General features: G+C 40.1%; 1 protein-coding gene and 1 pseudogene across 1 annotated transcript in view; both read right to left on the bottom strand.

Annotated features, from left to right (window-relative positions):
* vopp1b (VOPP1 WW domain binding protein b) overlaps window positions 1-17,043 on the bottom strand; it is a 98,682-nt gene that overhangs the window by 33,882 nt on the left and 47,757 nt on the right. The window contains exon 2 of the mRNA XM_088001367.1: window positions 3,891-3,949. Within this exon, the coding sequence (XP_087857493.1) occupies window positions 3,891-3,949 (59 nt within the window). The remainder of the gene's footprint in view (window positions 1-3,890; window positions 3,950-17,043) is intronic.
* Window positions 14,476-15,868, bottom strand: LOC148153499 (uncharacterized; annotated as a pseudogene).

The following is a 17,043-nucleotide window of genomic DNA, read 5'->3' as shown; positions in this document are numbered from 1 at the left end:
ACAAAATGTCTTTTTTGATTATTTGTCTTGTTCCTTATCTTACTGAAACACCTCTGTCATTGTTTTAACCGTGTTACTTTAAGATTGAAGCCCCTCCCTTTTATTTCTTCTTCTGTAGTATTGTCTTTAAATTGTTTGTGCCCCTTAGCCCCTCCCCTTTTGTCATGTTGTCCTGCGGGAGAGGTGTGTGCGTTTTATTTTTCCATCTAAATACATTCAGTTTATTTATAGATCTATTAAGTTCATTTTTGTTATATACTTTTGTTTTGTGTAGGACTTGGAGCGGGCAGCCTTTAACACGGTTGTTTTGTCTGTATTCTCGTCAGGTATGTTGTACAAAAATGTTTATTTAGTTTTTTTGTAAGTTGTGAGAGGTGTTTCCCCCCCTTTTGTCATGTTGTCCTGCGGGAGAGGACTTGGAGCGGGCAGCCTTTAACACGGTTGTTTTGTCTGTATTCTCGTCAGAAATAAACCGAGAATCATCTTTTAAAAGATAAACTGCGTCACGGCCTGTTCACTCAATAACCAGCACAACGCAGAAAAGGATCCGGTTACATTTGTACAGCACATTTCAGCAACAAGGCAGTTTGAAGTGCTTTACATCATAAAAACACAAAAATACTAAATCACCATGCAGTCAATAATTGAGAAAACTTAAAACAAATATTACATTTCGATGAGTGTCACCATTAAAATCATCAGTTGGTCAATGTTCCATTTATTATGTTTCAAAAGCAACTCTAAACATGTGGATTTTTAGTCTAGATTTAAATGAACTCAGTGTTTCAGCTGTTATGCAATTTTCTGGAAGTTTGCTCCAGATTTGTGGTGCATAGAAGCTGAATGCTGTTTCTTCATGTTTGGTTCTGGTTCTGCAGACTGTCAGAGTGGAGTTCAGGTGGAACAGTCAGAGGAGGGATTGTGAGCCTATTAACTGTTGAAGATAAAGCTTGAGCATTGCTGACATTTTTGTTTATGATTTACAAAAACAATGTTTCATGTGGTATGTTTTAGTGTCTCTCTTGTTGTCTCTCTTGTTGTACGCATTATAAGATGATAACTAAACATGCCTGCTTTGTTCAGATGACAATGGGTTTGTTGCAGCAGATGGATGATGCTCCACATTGATAAACAATGTGGGTACTGGGTACTGTAAGGTGCTTGTTGCTTCCCTCCCCTTCCCTTCTCCCTGCAACTGAGAGAAGTGCTGACTCAGCTGTTAGAGTGGAACAAGAAACTGAGAGAAGAGCTTCTTTCAGTTTCTTGTTCCACTGCTGTCAGGTGCTGGAACGTTATTCACTTTGAGTCTGGTGACTGTAGCAAGAAACCTGCAACGTTCAGGGGAATGTTGGCAGATTAGCTACTTGCTACTCTGTAACCATCAATGTGTCAGTAAATAATTGATGCAGACAAAACTCATTCCCTGTAGTTGCTCTACATCAAGTAAAATAGGATAAGACATATAGCACATTTTCAGTAACAAGGCAATTCAAAGTGCTTTACATGAATTAGAAGGAAATGCAAACAAAATAACAAACCAAAGGAAGGAGAAAAAAGATAAAAAGAGAGGCATAAGATAAATGTTGATTCTCCATGTTTGATTCTATGAAGTATGGTGCCCAAAAACAGCAAGCAGGGTCAGACGGGTCAGAGTAGGGAGCAGAGGAAAAAAGCGTCTGCCTTCACCAAGAGCTAGAGAGACAGACTGTACATAACAGAAACAATTGCAAATTACAACTTCCTGTCCACATGATTTTAATGCCTCTGATATTTCCTCAGAGGCATCACACTAAGTGGCACAGGCATCTGTGTCTGATGCCAGGCATCACAGGCATCAGACACACAAGTGCATTTTAATGCTGGCATTAATCACACTTTGTGCATTGCAAACAAAAGCTTACATTTCCTTTTAAACTGCATGAGCAGTAGCCTGGAAACCAAATATTCAGAACTCAGGCCAATGAATTGGTTTATGAAGAGCAGCATTAAAAACACAGAACTTGTTTGCATATGACAGAAAGCAGGATGCACGATGAATAAGACAGTATATCTCAGACTTCCAAGTCTCTGGAATCTCAAACTAGTTTTAGGATGAGAAACAACAGCTTCAGAAGGGAGGAAATATTTGCACCTATGATCGTTACAGTCTCTACTGGAGATGTTTCTTTTACACAATACATGTGGGAAATATGACCACATGTATTTTTCCCACATACATTTGGTCATACACTCATCCTGTTTGAGTGTGTGATTGGTTCATTTGATTAATTTTCTGAATAATACCTTATTTAAACACAAAGTGTGTGGTGTTTACTAATTACTCTGGTGATAGAGCCTTCTCCTAAAGCAAGTGTTGTTGAAGTTTTTATCCTTTCTGCTAGCTCCTGCATCCCAAACATGGCTTCTTCCTGCTCATGCAGCCAACAGTGGGAAACACTGTTGCTCATAAACAATTAATTAAGGTTTTTACAGTGTTTTGATTGCTTTAAATAGATTGTTTAAAACAGCAGAACTTGTCTGTTTAAGCCACCATTTTAGTTTTGAAAATACTAAATTAGATCTATCACTGCAGTGATTGATCAATAGACGAAGAATCAATTGTCCAAGAGGTTATTGATTTCTGGTTCATCTGATCTAAATTAGTGTAAATATTAGTTTCATTTACAAATACTTCCTAAATAAATCTGATTTCTCAACATTCACAGTTTATACTAAACTGTAATATTTCATCAGACCCAATCAATTAATTTATTTTAGGAGCCTTATTACTAAGTGAAAAACATTATATAGATTAACTACAAACAGATGGATATTTGAAAGCCTCGCTTTTTTAAAATTATGACAATTTTCCACTTACAGATAATGGAAATATGACATTCAAAATTAGCATATGACAACAATTCTTAAAAACAGAATGTGTTTTTAAGAATGTGGGCTTAATGAAAGGAATTTTTAAAGCAGGAAGGAATGCTTAAATTTTATTATATTCAAAACGTACTTTTAATCTGACAAGTGAGACTCAGGTACAAATACTCTTGTTCATTGACTGTTATTGGAATTGTTTACTGTTTACTGTTAGTTTAGTTTTCATCATTCTTGCATGTTTTTCTCTCTGGTTTAGTTTAGTTAATAGCTTAGGGAGTTTGTTGATTAAAGTATTTAATTCTCAGGTTTAATTATTTTGTTATTAAACTCTTGCATATCGGTGAGAAGTTGATAAGCAAACTGATTAATTTTCTGAATTGTACCTGATATGTGCTTGTTTATACATATCAGGTATTGCACATATCCAATCACTGAACAGATGCAGGACCTGTATGATGTGGGTTGTCAAGGCAACAGGTCTACAGTTGTCGATGTCTTGTGAAATTGATCCTGATGCACGCAGATGTGATTTCACGGCTCATCCAGATAAAGTCAGCAGGCTTCTCTTAATGCCTTGGTTTCTGTTTCCTCCATCTAAAAGCAGGTTAACATCTGACGCCATTTTGTGAGTGCTGTTTTGCTACTCAAAATTTTTACAATATCAATGGAGGAACTGATAAATAGATTCAAAACTGATTTGTCAAACTTTATTGGTGTCTATGTATAAGTACATTATATGTACACATCTAAAATTCCATCTTATTCATCTTATGAAATGCACACATTTTTGGAGAAACATTTTTTCTGGGTTGTCAGAAATCCACCATAATAAAGAGAAAGAAATGATTGAACTACATCACTAGGTGTACAATTAATTAATAAAAAGGTTTCCCTGTACTTTTTCATTTAAAGAATTAACTGAAAGAACATTCCAAGTTATTATAATTCATTTTATGTGACAATGCCTGTTTTAATATGCAGATAATTGTGAAGGTTAAAAATGGAGTTAAATGAATTGGACTTACACAAAATATGCAGGATATCGTTCCTCAAAATACCAGCAAAACTTCTTGGCTTCAACACACTGTAAAAGAAAATAAGGTTTTAATTAGGGTAACGTTGGCTAATGTGAATATTATAAATTGACTACATAAACAAAAGCTTCCAGGTCAAACCTGGATGAGAAGAGCAGCAGAACTGCTGCCTGACTAATGGTGAATAAAGTAAACTCCAAAAAAGTGTTAGAATTCTGAGCATTACCAGGACTGAGACAATAAGATAAGAGATATTATATGAGAAAGATGTGAAATTTTGTAACAAATAATTAGATTAGTTTTCACAGCTCTACATTATGATGTCACCAGGTGACTGAAACTGGTGACATCATGTATCTGTTCTAAACAGATGCTTAGAACAGATACATGTGTGGATGTGCCAAAATTTCTCCAGCTGAACAGAAACAAAACTGAAGTTATCTTTGGACATAAATAGGAACAAAGGGCCACAAGTTTCCATACAGAGGAGAATGTAAAATGTATATTTCTTTATATTTCAGATACCCAAAGAAGATGCGTTTGACAAAAGAGCAAAGAATTTAAATTATACTGATGGCTGGATCAGGAAGCAGTCACATGGTTGCACGAAACTTTAACAGAAAACATGGAACGAGCATCACACACAACACTGTGGCAAAACTTATTTGCAAGCTTCAGAAAACTGGAAATGTTGCAGATTAACCACGAAGTGGTCCAAGACGTGCAGCGATTACATAGAGTTAGGGCCAGCCCAAACCTTCACAGGGCTCTAAGCGACATTTGGTTTTGGGCCCTTTAGTTTTGCTAATGTGGACTGGCTGCAATCAACAGTCACATTATTAGATCATTAAAAATCTGCTAAACTTATTGCATCTCTGACAGTGATGTCTACATTATATATGCACAGGCACGTGCAGAGGGGGGGGCTGGGGGGGCTTGAGCACCTGCCCTTTTTGCTCCTTGCCCCGAAGTGCCCTTTTGGTCAATTTATTATTTTTTTAAAATGTTTTATTTTTTTTATTTATTTTTTTTTTTGGTATTATTTCCTAAGCCCTCTTCTGACACATAATAACATGTACTAAAATTATTTGCAATTATTTGTTTTGTTTTTTTTGTTGAGTATATTTTGTACAACATAATAAGCCCTCCGGTCACCTTGATACCTTTTGCCCGTGACGCATGACGCAGTTGATAAGGCGGCTAACTGCGGAGCTCAACGTAGCTGACGTTTCAGATTACAGATCAGTTTTTGGTGAATTAAAAAAAACGTTTTTGGTGAATAAAGTGGAGTAGACTTGCTTCTTGTCAGATGACGGAAAACATTGATGTATCATTTCTGCTTCAGCACGGAGTAGCGGTTTAAGCAGAGAGGTAATGAAATACAACAGACACTGACAGTCTGCCTTTCTCTGAAGAACTACTGAGTGGGAGGAGACAGCCAGGTGAGGAAAAACTGTTCTTATCTATCGATTCAGTATTTTTATCATACAGACATTAGGCTGTTGTTGTTGTGCTATTAGCTAGCTGCTAGCTAACGACTTTACTAGCAAAGCTAGATAACTAAAAAGCTTCTTCCCTGTATCGTTAATGATATCAGTCATTCTTCAGCAATAGGGGCACATCGCTCATCCAAAACCTGTCATCTCCATAATGGATATATCTCTGATCTTCTAATTTCCTTTGCTGCATAATGTGCATCGCATTTATTCTGGCGTTAGGTAAATGTATCTTGAAGGAGAATAGCACTTAAATAAAAGTCCAACAAAGATATTCATTTAGAATTAAAAATAACTCACCCTGAATTACCATGATAGATATAATGTATGTAATAAAAGTGTGTCATTAATGAAGGGGAAAAACTCAATCCAGATTTTTAAATTTAGGGTCTGGTTCGCAGAGTATGAAGTTATTTTTTTCCCCAATTATTCAATGAAAAAAAAAAAGACCTCAGTTAAGTAAAATAAAATTGTTAATAAAACTTTTGGAATTGTAATGATTTTTTATTTAAAAACAAAACGTTTTGTTTAAAAAAACTTTTTTTTAATTAAATAAATCATTACTGTCTTGTGAACTTAAGTTATTTGCCAAACATAAACTTTCATTTGCACACATCAGAAATCTTTTGTTGTGATTTTAGGCCCTGCCCACGGCGTCATGTGAGAATCACAAATAGTTTTTTCACTTCAGACAAAAATGTGTGATTTTCATTTTTTTTTTAAATTAAGCAAAACTCACTAGGCTTTTCTCATGGTGACATGCATTAACAATTCAAATTTTGCTTTTTTTTCTTCTTTCTGCAGTTCCACCTTAAAGTTTGATGCAGCTCTGCTTTCCTGAATGGACCATCTTCATCTCCACTGCAGTAGCAAACAGGCAGCTCTTTTTTAGATTACAGTCACTAAAAGGTTGCATTGTGCCCTTGTTTATGTTTTTAATAGTGTAATTCTGTAAAGACAAAATATGTCTGGTGGTCTAGCTCTGATTTACATATCTTGCTAAATTGCGGGTTTGAATATTGCAATACTTTCCTATAACAAAATAGACCTGCAGAAAGAAATTAATAAAATATCTTGCATATGCATAGTAGCATGTTCTATATAAAGATTTTTCTTAGCTTTGATTGCAAAATGACAAAATTTTGTAATTTATAATTGTTTTATTAAACTCTGAAAACTGTGTGGCTTCAATATTCTGTCCTAAAATGCGGTTAGATGTGCCCTTTTTTTTTTTGAGCACCTGCCCCTTTAGTGGTCTCTGCACGGCCCTATATATGCACGTATACATAGGTTAAAAATGGAGTTAATTGAATTGGACTTACACAACACACGTGTTGGCCCATGTATTGGCCCATTTATCGGCGCCAATTTTCTTAACTTTGGGGAATGGATGATCGGCTGATACATGTGAAGCCGATCTTCTGCAAAGGTTTATAAATCAGTCCTTTTCTGCTCTGCAGTAAGAAGTTTGACTAACAGATCGGCCCACCAGGTCATGTCTGCACAGTTTCATTTAACAATATTCACCCCACTGTTGCCAACTCAGCGACTTTCTTGCTACACATTTTAGACAAAAAAAAATGGTATCGACAAAAATCTAAATTGACAGGTAAAGCTTTTTAAAGATCAGTAATAGCCGACTGACCAGAAAACTGAAATTGGTGCAGCCCTACACACATAGTCATGACATTCTATGGTTAAATTCATTTCTGTTAGGTGTAATTACAACATAGAAATATAAGAATAGACGCCTCATGGACCGGCCTTGCCTATTGTCGCTGACAAAGCTATCAAAGCTACATTTAAAAATCAATGTATTTTTAAAGTATTTTTAATTGTATTGATACATAGTTCAGCATATTTAAATATGCTTAGTGGGGAAAACAATAGAATAGGAATAGAATATTGATGTAATATTGATGTATGATAAGCATTTTACAAAGCACACAGCAGTTCATAATTTATTTAAATTTAGTATTATCATACATATTTATATAAATGTACAAAGACAAATAATGATTACTGAATGCATGTTTATATGTATATATACATATAAACATGCATAACCTAATATATATTATTTCTAGTTGAAGAGTGTTTCAGCAGCTGAGATTGAGACCAAAATCTGATGCGAGATTCATCCATGCTGTGCAGTGAATCTGTCTCTCTTTAAAGATATTTCACACTTCTTCCTCACATCGTGTCTTTAGGAAACCTTCAAAACAAAAACAGAAGATCTGGGAGGTATCTTACTTTTGCAGGAGTGAAAGAATTAGTCTTTACCACCTGTGTAAACATTTCTAATGTAGGCTCTTGTGTCAGATAATCTAAGCCATTTATTTACAATAATAAAGTGCATAGAATACAATTAAAAACACAAGATATTCACATCGGGACAAGCTTAAAAAATAATTAAATAAGGTGCTTGTTAAATAACAGTTTTCCCTGAGTTGATATATTGCACAGAATCTCATTAAAACCCCATAGCTGCAGGAAATTTCCCATGTTCCCAGTGGCTCTGTGGAAGCAAAACTCCAGCCTCAGCCTGGCCTTGACGTTGCACTTCCACAGAGCCACGGCATCAAGATGAGGTCCAGCCTGGAGTCTGTCTTTTCAAGATAAATAAAATAGCCATTTTGGCTTCTGCAATTAAGAAATTTAAAATCTGGCACTTTGGCTTGTTGGCTTTGTTAGAACACAGTCCATAAATAAATATAGAACTGGTAAAAACAATGCCAAAACAGCTAAAAACACTCATCAATAAACTAAAAAATGTCAATCTCCTACAATCAATAAAAACATGAAAAACACTCTCAGACAGGCCACAGAAAAGACACTCATTTAAAACCCTTGGATTAAAAACCGATAAAAACGAATTGGTAGCAATGGCGCCATGTAAAATCCTCCATTGCAGATCACCAGTTCGTTTTTTTTATGGGAAGTTTGTAGAGCGTCCTCCATGTTTGTCCTCTCAGACAATCCGCCCACAAGCTCACTTGTCTGTTCCGTAGAGTTCTTTCATTCAGGACTTTGACAGTTTTTGTAGAGTACTTTTGGGCCCGTACTCTGGAGCTGATCTGTGAGTCTTTGCTGGCTAGCAGGGGACCACTGTTCTTTGTGAGGCCGGTGTTCAGGGTCACATCAGGGACCGGGTCTGTCAGGTCCGGCAAAGCCTTTTTTTCATGGAGGAGCTGCAGGAGACGCCTCTCTCCGGCCATCATCCTCTCCTTCAAACGGTCCAGGAAACGCTGCACTAATTCTAGTGGACTGGACCCCCAGCAGAGATGCAACGGCCTGGGCGTTAGACAAGTTCGGTCCAGCTGCCTCCACCAGATGTTTCACGGTTGTCGTCTTGGACCTACACAGCGCCTTCAACAGTCCTGGTATGGTGCCACCACACACGTCCAGTCTGGACCCACAGACTCTTCTTTAGAAGAGCCTTTAGAAGAGCCAATGCATAGAGTTATGCGCCTGTGAACGGCAAAGTTTAAAAAGGCCACAGGAATTAAAAACACCCTGATAAAACTGAGGCAACCCCTTTAACTTTAAAAGACTAAAATCGGTTAAAAAAACAGAGCAGCATCCAGCCTCAGAAAATTAACATGTCTGAGGATACAGCTGGCCACATCCCTCTACACAGGAGATCCTGTCAAGTATTTCTCAAGGAACTGCAAACGGAATGTAGTTGTTCTACTGGCCAGGTGGAAAAGGCCCTTGTCCCCCTCCTCTCTTGGTAAAAACAACACAGACTGTGCCACCCAATGTAGACCGTTCCAGACAAAATTTACCATCTCTGACTGTATTTTTGCAAGCAGGCCACGTGGTGGGTCTAAAACAGAGAGTTTGTGCCACAGCTGTGATGCTACAAGGTTGTTTAAAACCAGCACTCTACCCCGGTAGGACATTTGTGAGTGCAGCCAGACAATAAACACTCGAGGGTATTTTCTGGAGGAGGGGTTCCAGGGAGAGTGCGTAGAGCATCCCTGAGCGCACAGCCCTGTTGAACGCCTCTACACACCCTAAAAGGAGCACACAGGCTGCCGTTGATCTTCAGCACACTCTCAATGTCATTGTACAGTACCTGGATCTTGGCAATAAGACCCTCGCTGAACCCAACCCCCCCAGATGTTATCTACCATGGACCTGCTGGGGATGCAATAGGTCTGATCTCAGTGGATGACCTGCTCCACAGCCCTTCCCAGCCTCAATGCCAGAGCCTTGGAGAGGATCTTGTAATCGGTGCAGAGGAGGGACACAGAGGGCCAGTTCTTAATGTCCTGCAAGTTATCCTTTTTGGGCAGCAGGGTGATGACTGCCCTGCGGCAAGACAAGGGGAGTGAACCAGTGTGCAGACTCTCGTTGTAGACATCGAGCAGGCCTTTGGCCAGAATGTCCCAGTAGGCCTTGTAGAACTCAACCGTGAGCCCGTCAACGCCTGGGGACTTCTGGACCTGCATGCTGAGAAGGGCTGCGTGGAGTTCCTGAAGGCCCAGAGGGCGCTCCAGCTTAGAGTTGGTCTCCTCGGAGACCTGGGGTAGTTCATCGCAGAACTCCCGGAACAGTTCCTCGTTCTCCTTGTATTCATTGTTGAACAGAGAATGGTAAAACTAAACAGCCCTCCTCCTGATCTGCCCTGGTTCACTCAGTTGCTGCCCTGTGTCCGACAGCAAAGAATGGATCAGCTTCCTCTGTCCGTGCTTCCTCTCCAAGCTGAAGAAAGAGCCAGAGGGAGCATCCATCTCTGTGATGTTCTGGATCCAGGACCTGACGCCTTGGACTTTATTTTCCAGCAGGTTTGCTAAAGTTTGCCTTTTAGATTTGAGAGCGTCAATAGGATCTCGATTTCCTGTGGACTCACTAAGTCGTTCTAATTCCATGATGTTCATCTCCAGATCTCTCTGATAGATCTGGTAATGTCACGAGTGTCATTGAGAATGTGCTACTGACTCAGCAGTTTTATCTGTACTTTTCCATAGTCCCACCACTGTTTAAGACAAGTAAAATCAGACTTTCTTTGTCTAAAACCAGTCCAAAAATAACTTAAAATCTCTTTAAAACCCTGATCATAAGTTAAGGCTGAGTTAAAATGTCAGTAAGCGCTTCTAGGTAAAATGTTTCTAATAAAAACACTACCTAAAAGTGATCTGTAAAAGCCACCAGTAAAATCTGGCATGTCTTAAACACGTTAAAATGGTGTTTAAAACAATACAAATGATCAAGACAAGCTAAAGAGATTCGGTTTTCTTTAATGTGGGACCATGTATACTGCCTGGAGCCTGCGTGCATCCTCCTCCACTGACGAGACCAGCTGCCGCAGAGCATGTTGGGATGTGGCTCTGCATGATTACGGCCGAAAAACTCATTTTCAGTACAGTTAAAATCCCCACCTATAAAAACATAATCCTCAGACCTACAGACAATTTTCTCAAAAAAAACGCTTTTTCTCTGCATTGGTTGATAGGAGCATAAATATTGATAAAAACAATACTAAAATGATCTTGACTAAAAGACACCTCCCCTGAATGACATGTTCAACTTCTGTAGAGTTTGGAGTGAAAGCTCTAGAAAAGAGGAAGCCCACCCCTGCGCTCTTGGAGGTGCTGTGACTTAAAAATGACCTCCCCCCCTCCACTCTCTGCCCCAGTCTGTTTCTATTAAATGATCACTGTGAGTTTCTTGTAAATAAATGACATCAATTTTCTTTTGGTTCAGTGTTTGATAAATTAAAGCCCGTTTTTCAGGCTCCCTTTCCCCGTTAAGATTCAAAGATGCTATTTTAAAAGAATCCATATTGGGTAAGAAGCTAAAAACAAAATACTAAAAGATTATAAATAATATTAAAGCTACAAGCAGCCTCAAGCAGCCCTCACAGCAAACCGCTGCTCCGGCTTATAGCAACCGCGGGGGTTCCAGCACCGCCTCCTGCCAGCCACCGCTGATGCTCTTGCGCAGTTCACATGTGCTTCCGCCAGGCCATATGCACCGAGGAGTTCGGCATGGCTCCCTAACGGCACACCAAAAATCTGGTGCAGATCGGCCAATGTAGTGAGGAGATAAAGCTTATAGAATGACGTAGGGGGCGCAGTGCAGTCAAATTACAATTCAATGCTGTTGGGCTCTTTAGCGGTGAACAAAGGTCATACGTATCCAGTTTGGTGCCAATCGGAAGGTACATGTCTTATTTAGAGACAATCTTATGCATATGGCGAGGGACTACCATTTGGCCACGCCCCCACGGGTCAGTAGGCATTGACAGAGTTCATCATCAGATCATGTTATGTCAGTTGGCAGAGGATTAATTCCATATGAATAACACAGTAAAAGTATAACATACAGTAGAAAAAACAGGTGACTTCCTGTCGGAAGTGGGCGAGACTAAGGTGATGTCATCAATTTACCACCTAACTAAACTGATGAGTACTGGTCAGTAGTGAGACATAGGAAGTCTGATGCAGCTGTGACCTTTTATGTGGAAGTTATTTCACTTTGATGTTTTATGGTGAATAGTCAAAGTTTGGCACTTAGTCAGCAGAAGGTTGAGACATTGAAGATCAAAAGTTATCACAGGAATTTTTGTATGTCAAAGCATGTGGGCATGGCTGAGTTTGAAGTCTGTATCTCAAAAGCTGTAGGAGGAGTTCGATCAGATACGACGTCTATGAAAAACAGGAAATGGCGGATTTTATCCAAAATGGCCGACTTCCTGTTGGGTTTGGACCATGGCTCCAAGAGACTTTTTTGTACATCCTGACATGATACACATGTGTACCAAGTTTCATAATTCTAGGTTACAGCATGGCTTGGGGATGATCATTTAAAAAATTCTAGGGGGCGCTGTAGAGAAATTAGGCCACGATCCCTGTTCAGGGATGGATAAGGATGCATCCTAGTGATTTTGGTGCAGCTCGGCTTGAAAATATAGAATTTAGAGCCAAACTTCGCCATGCCGCCATTGCCACGCCCTCTTGGAACTTTAAAGCAAGTGAGACCAACTTGTTATCTGTCATCCAACACAAAATCATCTTGATTAGGTCAAGAGAGCCAGAGATGGAGCTTTCCAAGGATAAAAAAAGCCACTTCCTGTTCTGAGAGAGCGGGGCTTAGATGACATCAGACTATGACGATATAGGATCGTAAGGGATCCAACCAGAATCACTCATGTCAAGTTTGGTGCAGCTCAGCTGAAAACTGTGGAATCTAAAGCCAAACGTATGGACACGGCGTTACAGGTCACTTCGCCATGCCGCCATGCCCACCTACTCCATCAACAACAAACGGGGTTGGAATCCACATTACACCAACATGTTTTCTGTCTGTTTCAGTTTCATCTTGATTAGGTCAAAGGGGTCAGATAGTGACCGTTCACAGTATAACAGTTTCGTGTTTCATGGCAAATAGGTGAACTTTGACCCCAGGAAACCCCCCTTTAGCAGACGAAAACGCAAACCTTTGATAACTTTTAATCGGCCATGCCTTATGAATGATCTGACCGAGTTTGAAGCCTATGGACCTTACCACAGGGGCCACGTTTCATTGGTTAATGCCCATTTCACGTCACAGCACAGCTACCACGTGCGTGACCATCTCACAAACACAAGCTACAGTAGTAAACACATGCTAATGTACATTGTGGACTAGCAGACCGGCAGAAAGTTTTTGCATCAGGACTCGAAAAAGAATGGTTCTCCACTGTCAGTGGGGTATCTGTTCAGGCAATGTCAGGCAATATGTTCCACCGTATTTGTGGAACTAAAATTCACAGATTTCCAAAATCTGAAACGGAATGAATTCCTTGGATCAAAGCTTGTGCACGACCGCATTTGCAGCTCAGCCATCATAGGATCAATAAGAACAAAGGAGTGTGTGCTGGTGTACGTATTATTGCTTTGCTTTCTTTGTGCTTAGTGAATGAAAAAAAGAAAGTCAATAATTAACACATCCATTATGAAAACCTTTTAGCTAAGTACAGCATAATGGCAGTACCGATACAACTTCTACACCTGGAAGCCTGTCTGTTACACAGTTTTACGTTAGCTGAACAGATCAATATGCAATGTGTACCGTATCTGACATGCATTAAAGATTTTATTTTACCTGAAAAGGTTTATTACTAAATTGTAATCGTGTTAGCCACGCTAGCACCGAGTATAGTGTGTCAGGCTTAGGCACACTCAAACATTTGCCAACAACAGAAATCACTGATTTCAAAAGTAACCCTCAAAACCATGAATGCCCGACTTACCCAGCCTTGCAAGAACAATAGGCATCAGTGATCTTGTCCACAGCTATATTTATGCTGAGGGTGTGAGGATCTGCTGTTTTCCTCATCGACCGGTAGCATTTCACTGCGACGCGCACAAAGTTGGAAGCATCGCATGGCTCAAACACCTTGATTTCGTCCAAAAAAGATGACATGACCTTGTTGGTTCCCCTGTCCACTGTCGTGGCTGATATTTTTTGAAAATCCGGCAGAAATGCTACACTAATCGACTCAGAAATACTCTGCAGAGAGTCAGTCGAAATGAAACACGCCATGTTTACACATAGAAACTAAGCTCCGCGAGGCTTTGTTTGTGACCCATGCAGCCACGTGGGATTTTAGGGGGCGTTTCTGGGTGGAGCTTGGTAAGGTCCATTGATCGAAATCCCTCAGAGGAGTTCAGTCAAATGCGAAGGCTGTAAACGGGGTGAAAATTGGACATTCAATGGCCGACTTCCTGTCATACTTGCACTATGACATTAATTGTAAATTCTGAGCATCTTGGGGAGCTCTACAAGTGTACCAAATTTCAAGTCTCTACGATAAAGTAAGTTAATAGGAAAGGGTCTTTTGAAAGTTGCTAGGTGGCGCTGTTGAGCCGTTTCTTTTGCGATTTTTCAGCTTACCTTAAAAATCCGCAATTTTACACAGGCTGTATGAGTCCGCCAAGTTTGGTGAGTTTTTGAGTATGACAAAGCCCCCAAAAGGCCCCCTAAAGAGAGGGGAAGAATCGTAATAGTAAGAAACAGCACGATTTCAATAGGCCTTCGCAGCGCTTAGCTGCTCGGGCCTAATTAAAATGCTACTATGCATTATTTACTCAGAGTTGTTTTCTAACTTTCGTCATTATTTTATTTAATTTAAAAACTTCTGTATCTGTAAACCCTGATACTTCTTTGTTCTTAATGTGATACCTTGCTGTTAAAATAAAACAATTTTAAATTAGGAAAATGACTTTCAATTTTTAGTCCTTTCACCTTTAGTTTCTTTTAAAAATGTTCTAAAAGATTCTGCAGGGTATCTAGGTTTTTTACAGCAGTAAAAAAGATACAGAAACCTCACTGGTATCAGAGAACCAGCTCTCATTGTCGCTGCTGTCCGACATCTCTTTCTCTCTGCAGCCAGCTTACTGGCCTGCTTGCTGACCTGCACAGCAGTCACCACATTCCTCCAATTGCTTCGCCTCTTTATCGGGGCTGAAGCCTCCAACTCCATCGCCTCCTCTGCGTCACCTGTCTCTCCCCCCAAAAAACAACTCTGCACTGTTCTGTCCTTCCGTCTGTCCATCCGCCTGCACCTCTCCTTTCTTTCCCTGATCTCCACACACTAAATACTCCTCATCGCCTCTCACTCCCTCCTGCTCTCCCTGCACACCGTCTCTCTCCACCACTTCACTTTCACCCTCACCACCATTCACCCCATCACCACACAACACCGTGCTTCCATCCTATCCCACACATATACTCATTTTCAAACCTTTCCCATTTCCACTAAGGACACCTCAACAGTACCTTACGTCGGCTCCTCTGCAGCAGGCTCTTCTGCTGCCACCACAGGCTCCTCCGCCGGCCAGCCTCACCAGGTGGGCTCCCCACCTGCTCAGCAGCAGCGGGCTGCTGCTTTGCCGAAATCGATGGGGCCGGCCCGTCCCTGTGAAAATCTGTTTCCCCTGTGTCGGGAGCGCGCATTGCAACTAAAGAGGTGGATCCGGCGGATCTGACCATTTTCACGGCGCTTCTGATCGAGTTCTCGGTAAAAACTTTTTGCCAAGAAATCGATCACAAAAATGTGTCCTGATTGATTTTTACAAAAAAAGAAAACACACCCAAAGCACTTAATGTTGGAAGAAGTTGCAAATAAAATGTAGTCAAAATCATCTATTTTTACATGAAACAGCAAATTAAGTTCTTTGTCACGTTTGTTTAATATCATAAACAGTTGTCTCCTATGAGAGACAACATGTTTTAGCAATGGTGACTTACACCCTGATAGAACATTTCTAATTGGCGACACCACCTTATAGTGCCGAGACAATTCTTTAATCAAAAACTCGTCACTTATGAACGGAGGCACGTTGGACAACGTAACCTTAGTTGCAGGTAAAGTCAACTGCGACACCTGTAAAAACAAGCCCACCTCCACTAGTTGTTGAGCCTGCTCCACTTTCTCCACAAACAAGACGACTGCTCCAGCAGCAGATCTAATGGACCCATGTCCAATCACCTCTCCCACAGCCAAACAATGTGTCAGTGTGGAGAAAGCCCCAGCACCGACCACCGTCAGACGCCGGCTAGCCAGGCACGCCTGACAGTCACACCCGAACCCAACAAAAAAAATAAAAGAAAAAAACCCTTAAAACGTGACAAACTAAACCAAAATCACAAATAAACAAGTAATATAAACACCCAGTGAAAAACAGTAAGAAAAAAGCCAAAGATATAGAATATACAAACACTCTTCTCACTCGCTCTTCTTCCGCTCTCCATTCACCCTCCTCTCACACGAAGAAGAATTTGTCTTGATGCGGAGAAGTTTTGACCAGCTTGTGGTTTAATCAACCCTAATTGGGTAAGTAAGATAACGGTTTTTTTTTTGTTTTGTTTTTTAACTCAATTGGACTATTCCAGAAAAGAGGTTCAACAAACTCTGAACTGTGATATTCCAAAAAGGTTCGTTTGGTCCACACAAGATTATAGTTAGTTTTATTTTTTATCAGACCAGTGCTGTTTGTTAGTACCTTGCAATGTTTTGATTACTTCCTGCAATCTTCATCAGATTGCATGCATCATGTGGTGTTACTGTGACGTGTCTGTCAGCTGATTTTAACCCTGCATAAATCAGCTGGCACGCATCACATGTAACATGATGAAGATTGCAGGAAGTAATCGAAACATCTAAGGTACTAACACACTGGTCTGATAAAAAATAAAACTTTAACTATTCTCTGAACTCTGAGTTGATGTGTTGTCCCTCCAGAAAATGTTTGCTTCCTGTTTTCTTCCCTGTTGCCATGGTGAATCACATTATCGGAGTTCCATTGATGGTACTGGCTAATTACTGGACACAACGGCACATCTAAAAAACTCGATTGTTGTACCAGTAGCTCACAGATATTTTAAGTTTTGCGTCTTTTCATGGTACAGATCTTGCAGCTTTGGCTAAAAACTATAGGAGCAAGCAGGACCCGGAACCAATCTATGTGGCATAAATTCAAACGGAAATACGTCATCACCTCTCGTGGCATATATCCCATTACTTCAGCAAAGCTCACCATAGCTTTCGGTATACTTCTAAATCTGCTCCGTAGTCGCATCTTTTCGGGCCTGCTACTGCCTCTAGTGGCATGGGGGTGGTAATACAACTAATATAATTACATTGCTAAATCCGA

Source organism: Poecilia mexicana, unplaced genomic scaffold (assembly GCF_051168715.1).
Source record: "Poecilia mexicana isolate PSO_F unplaced genomic scaffold, ASM5116871v1 scaffold_20, whole genome shotgun sequence".
NCBI lineage: Eukaryota > Metazoa > Chordata > Actinopteri > Cyprinodontiformes > Poeciliidae > Poecilia > Poecilia mexicana.
This window is presented reverse-complemented; position numbering and strand designations above follow the sequence as displayed.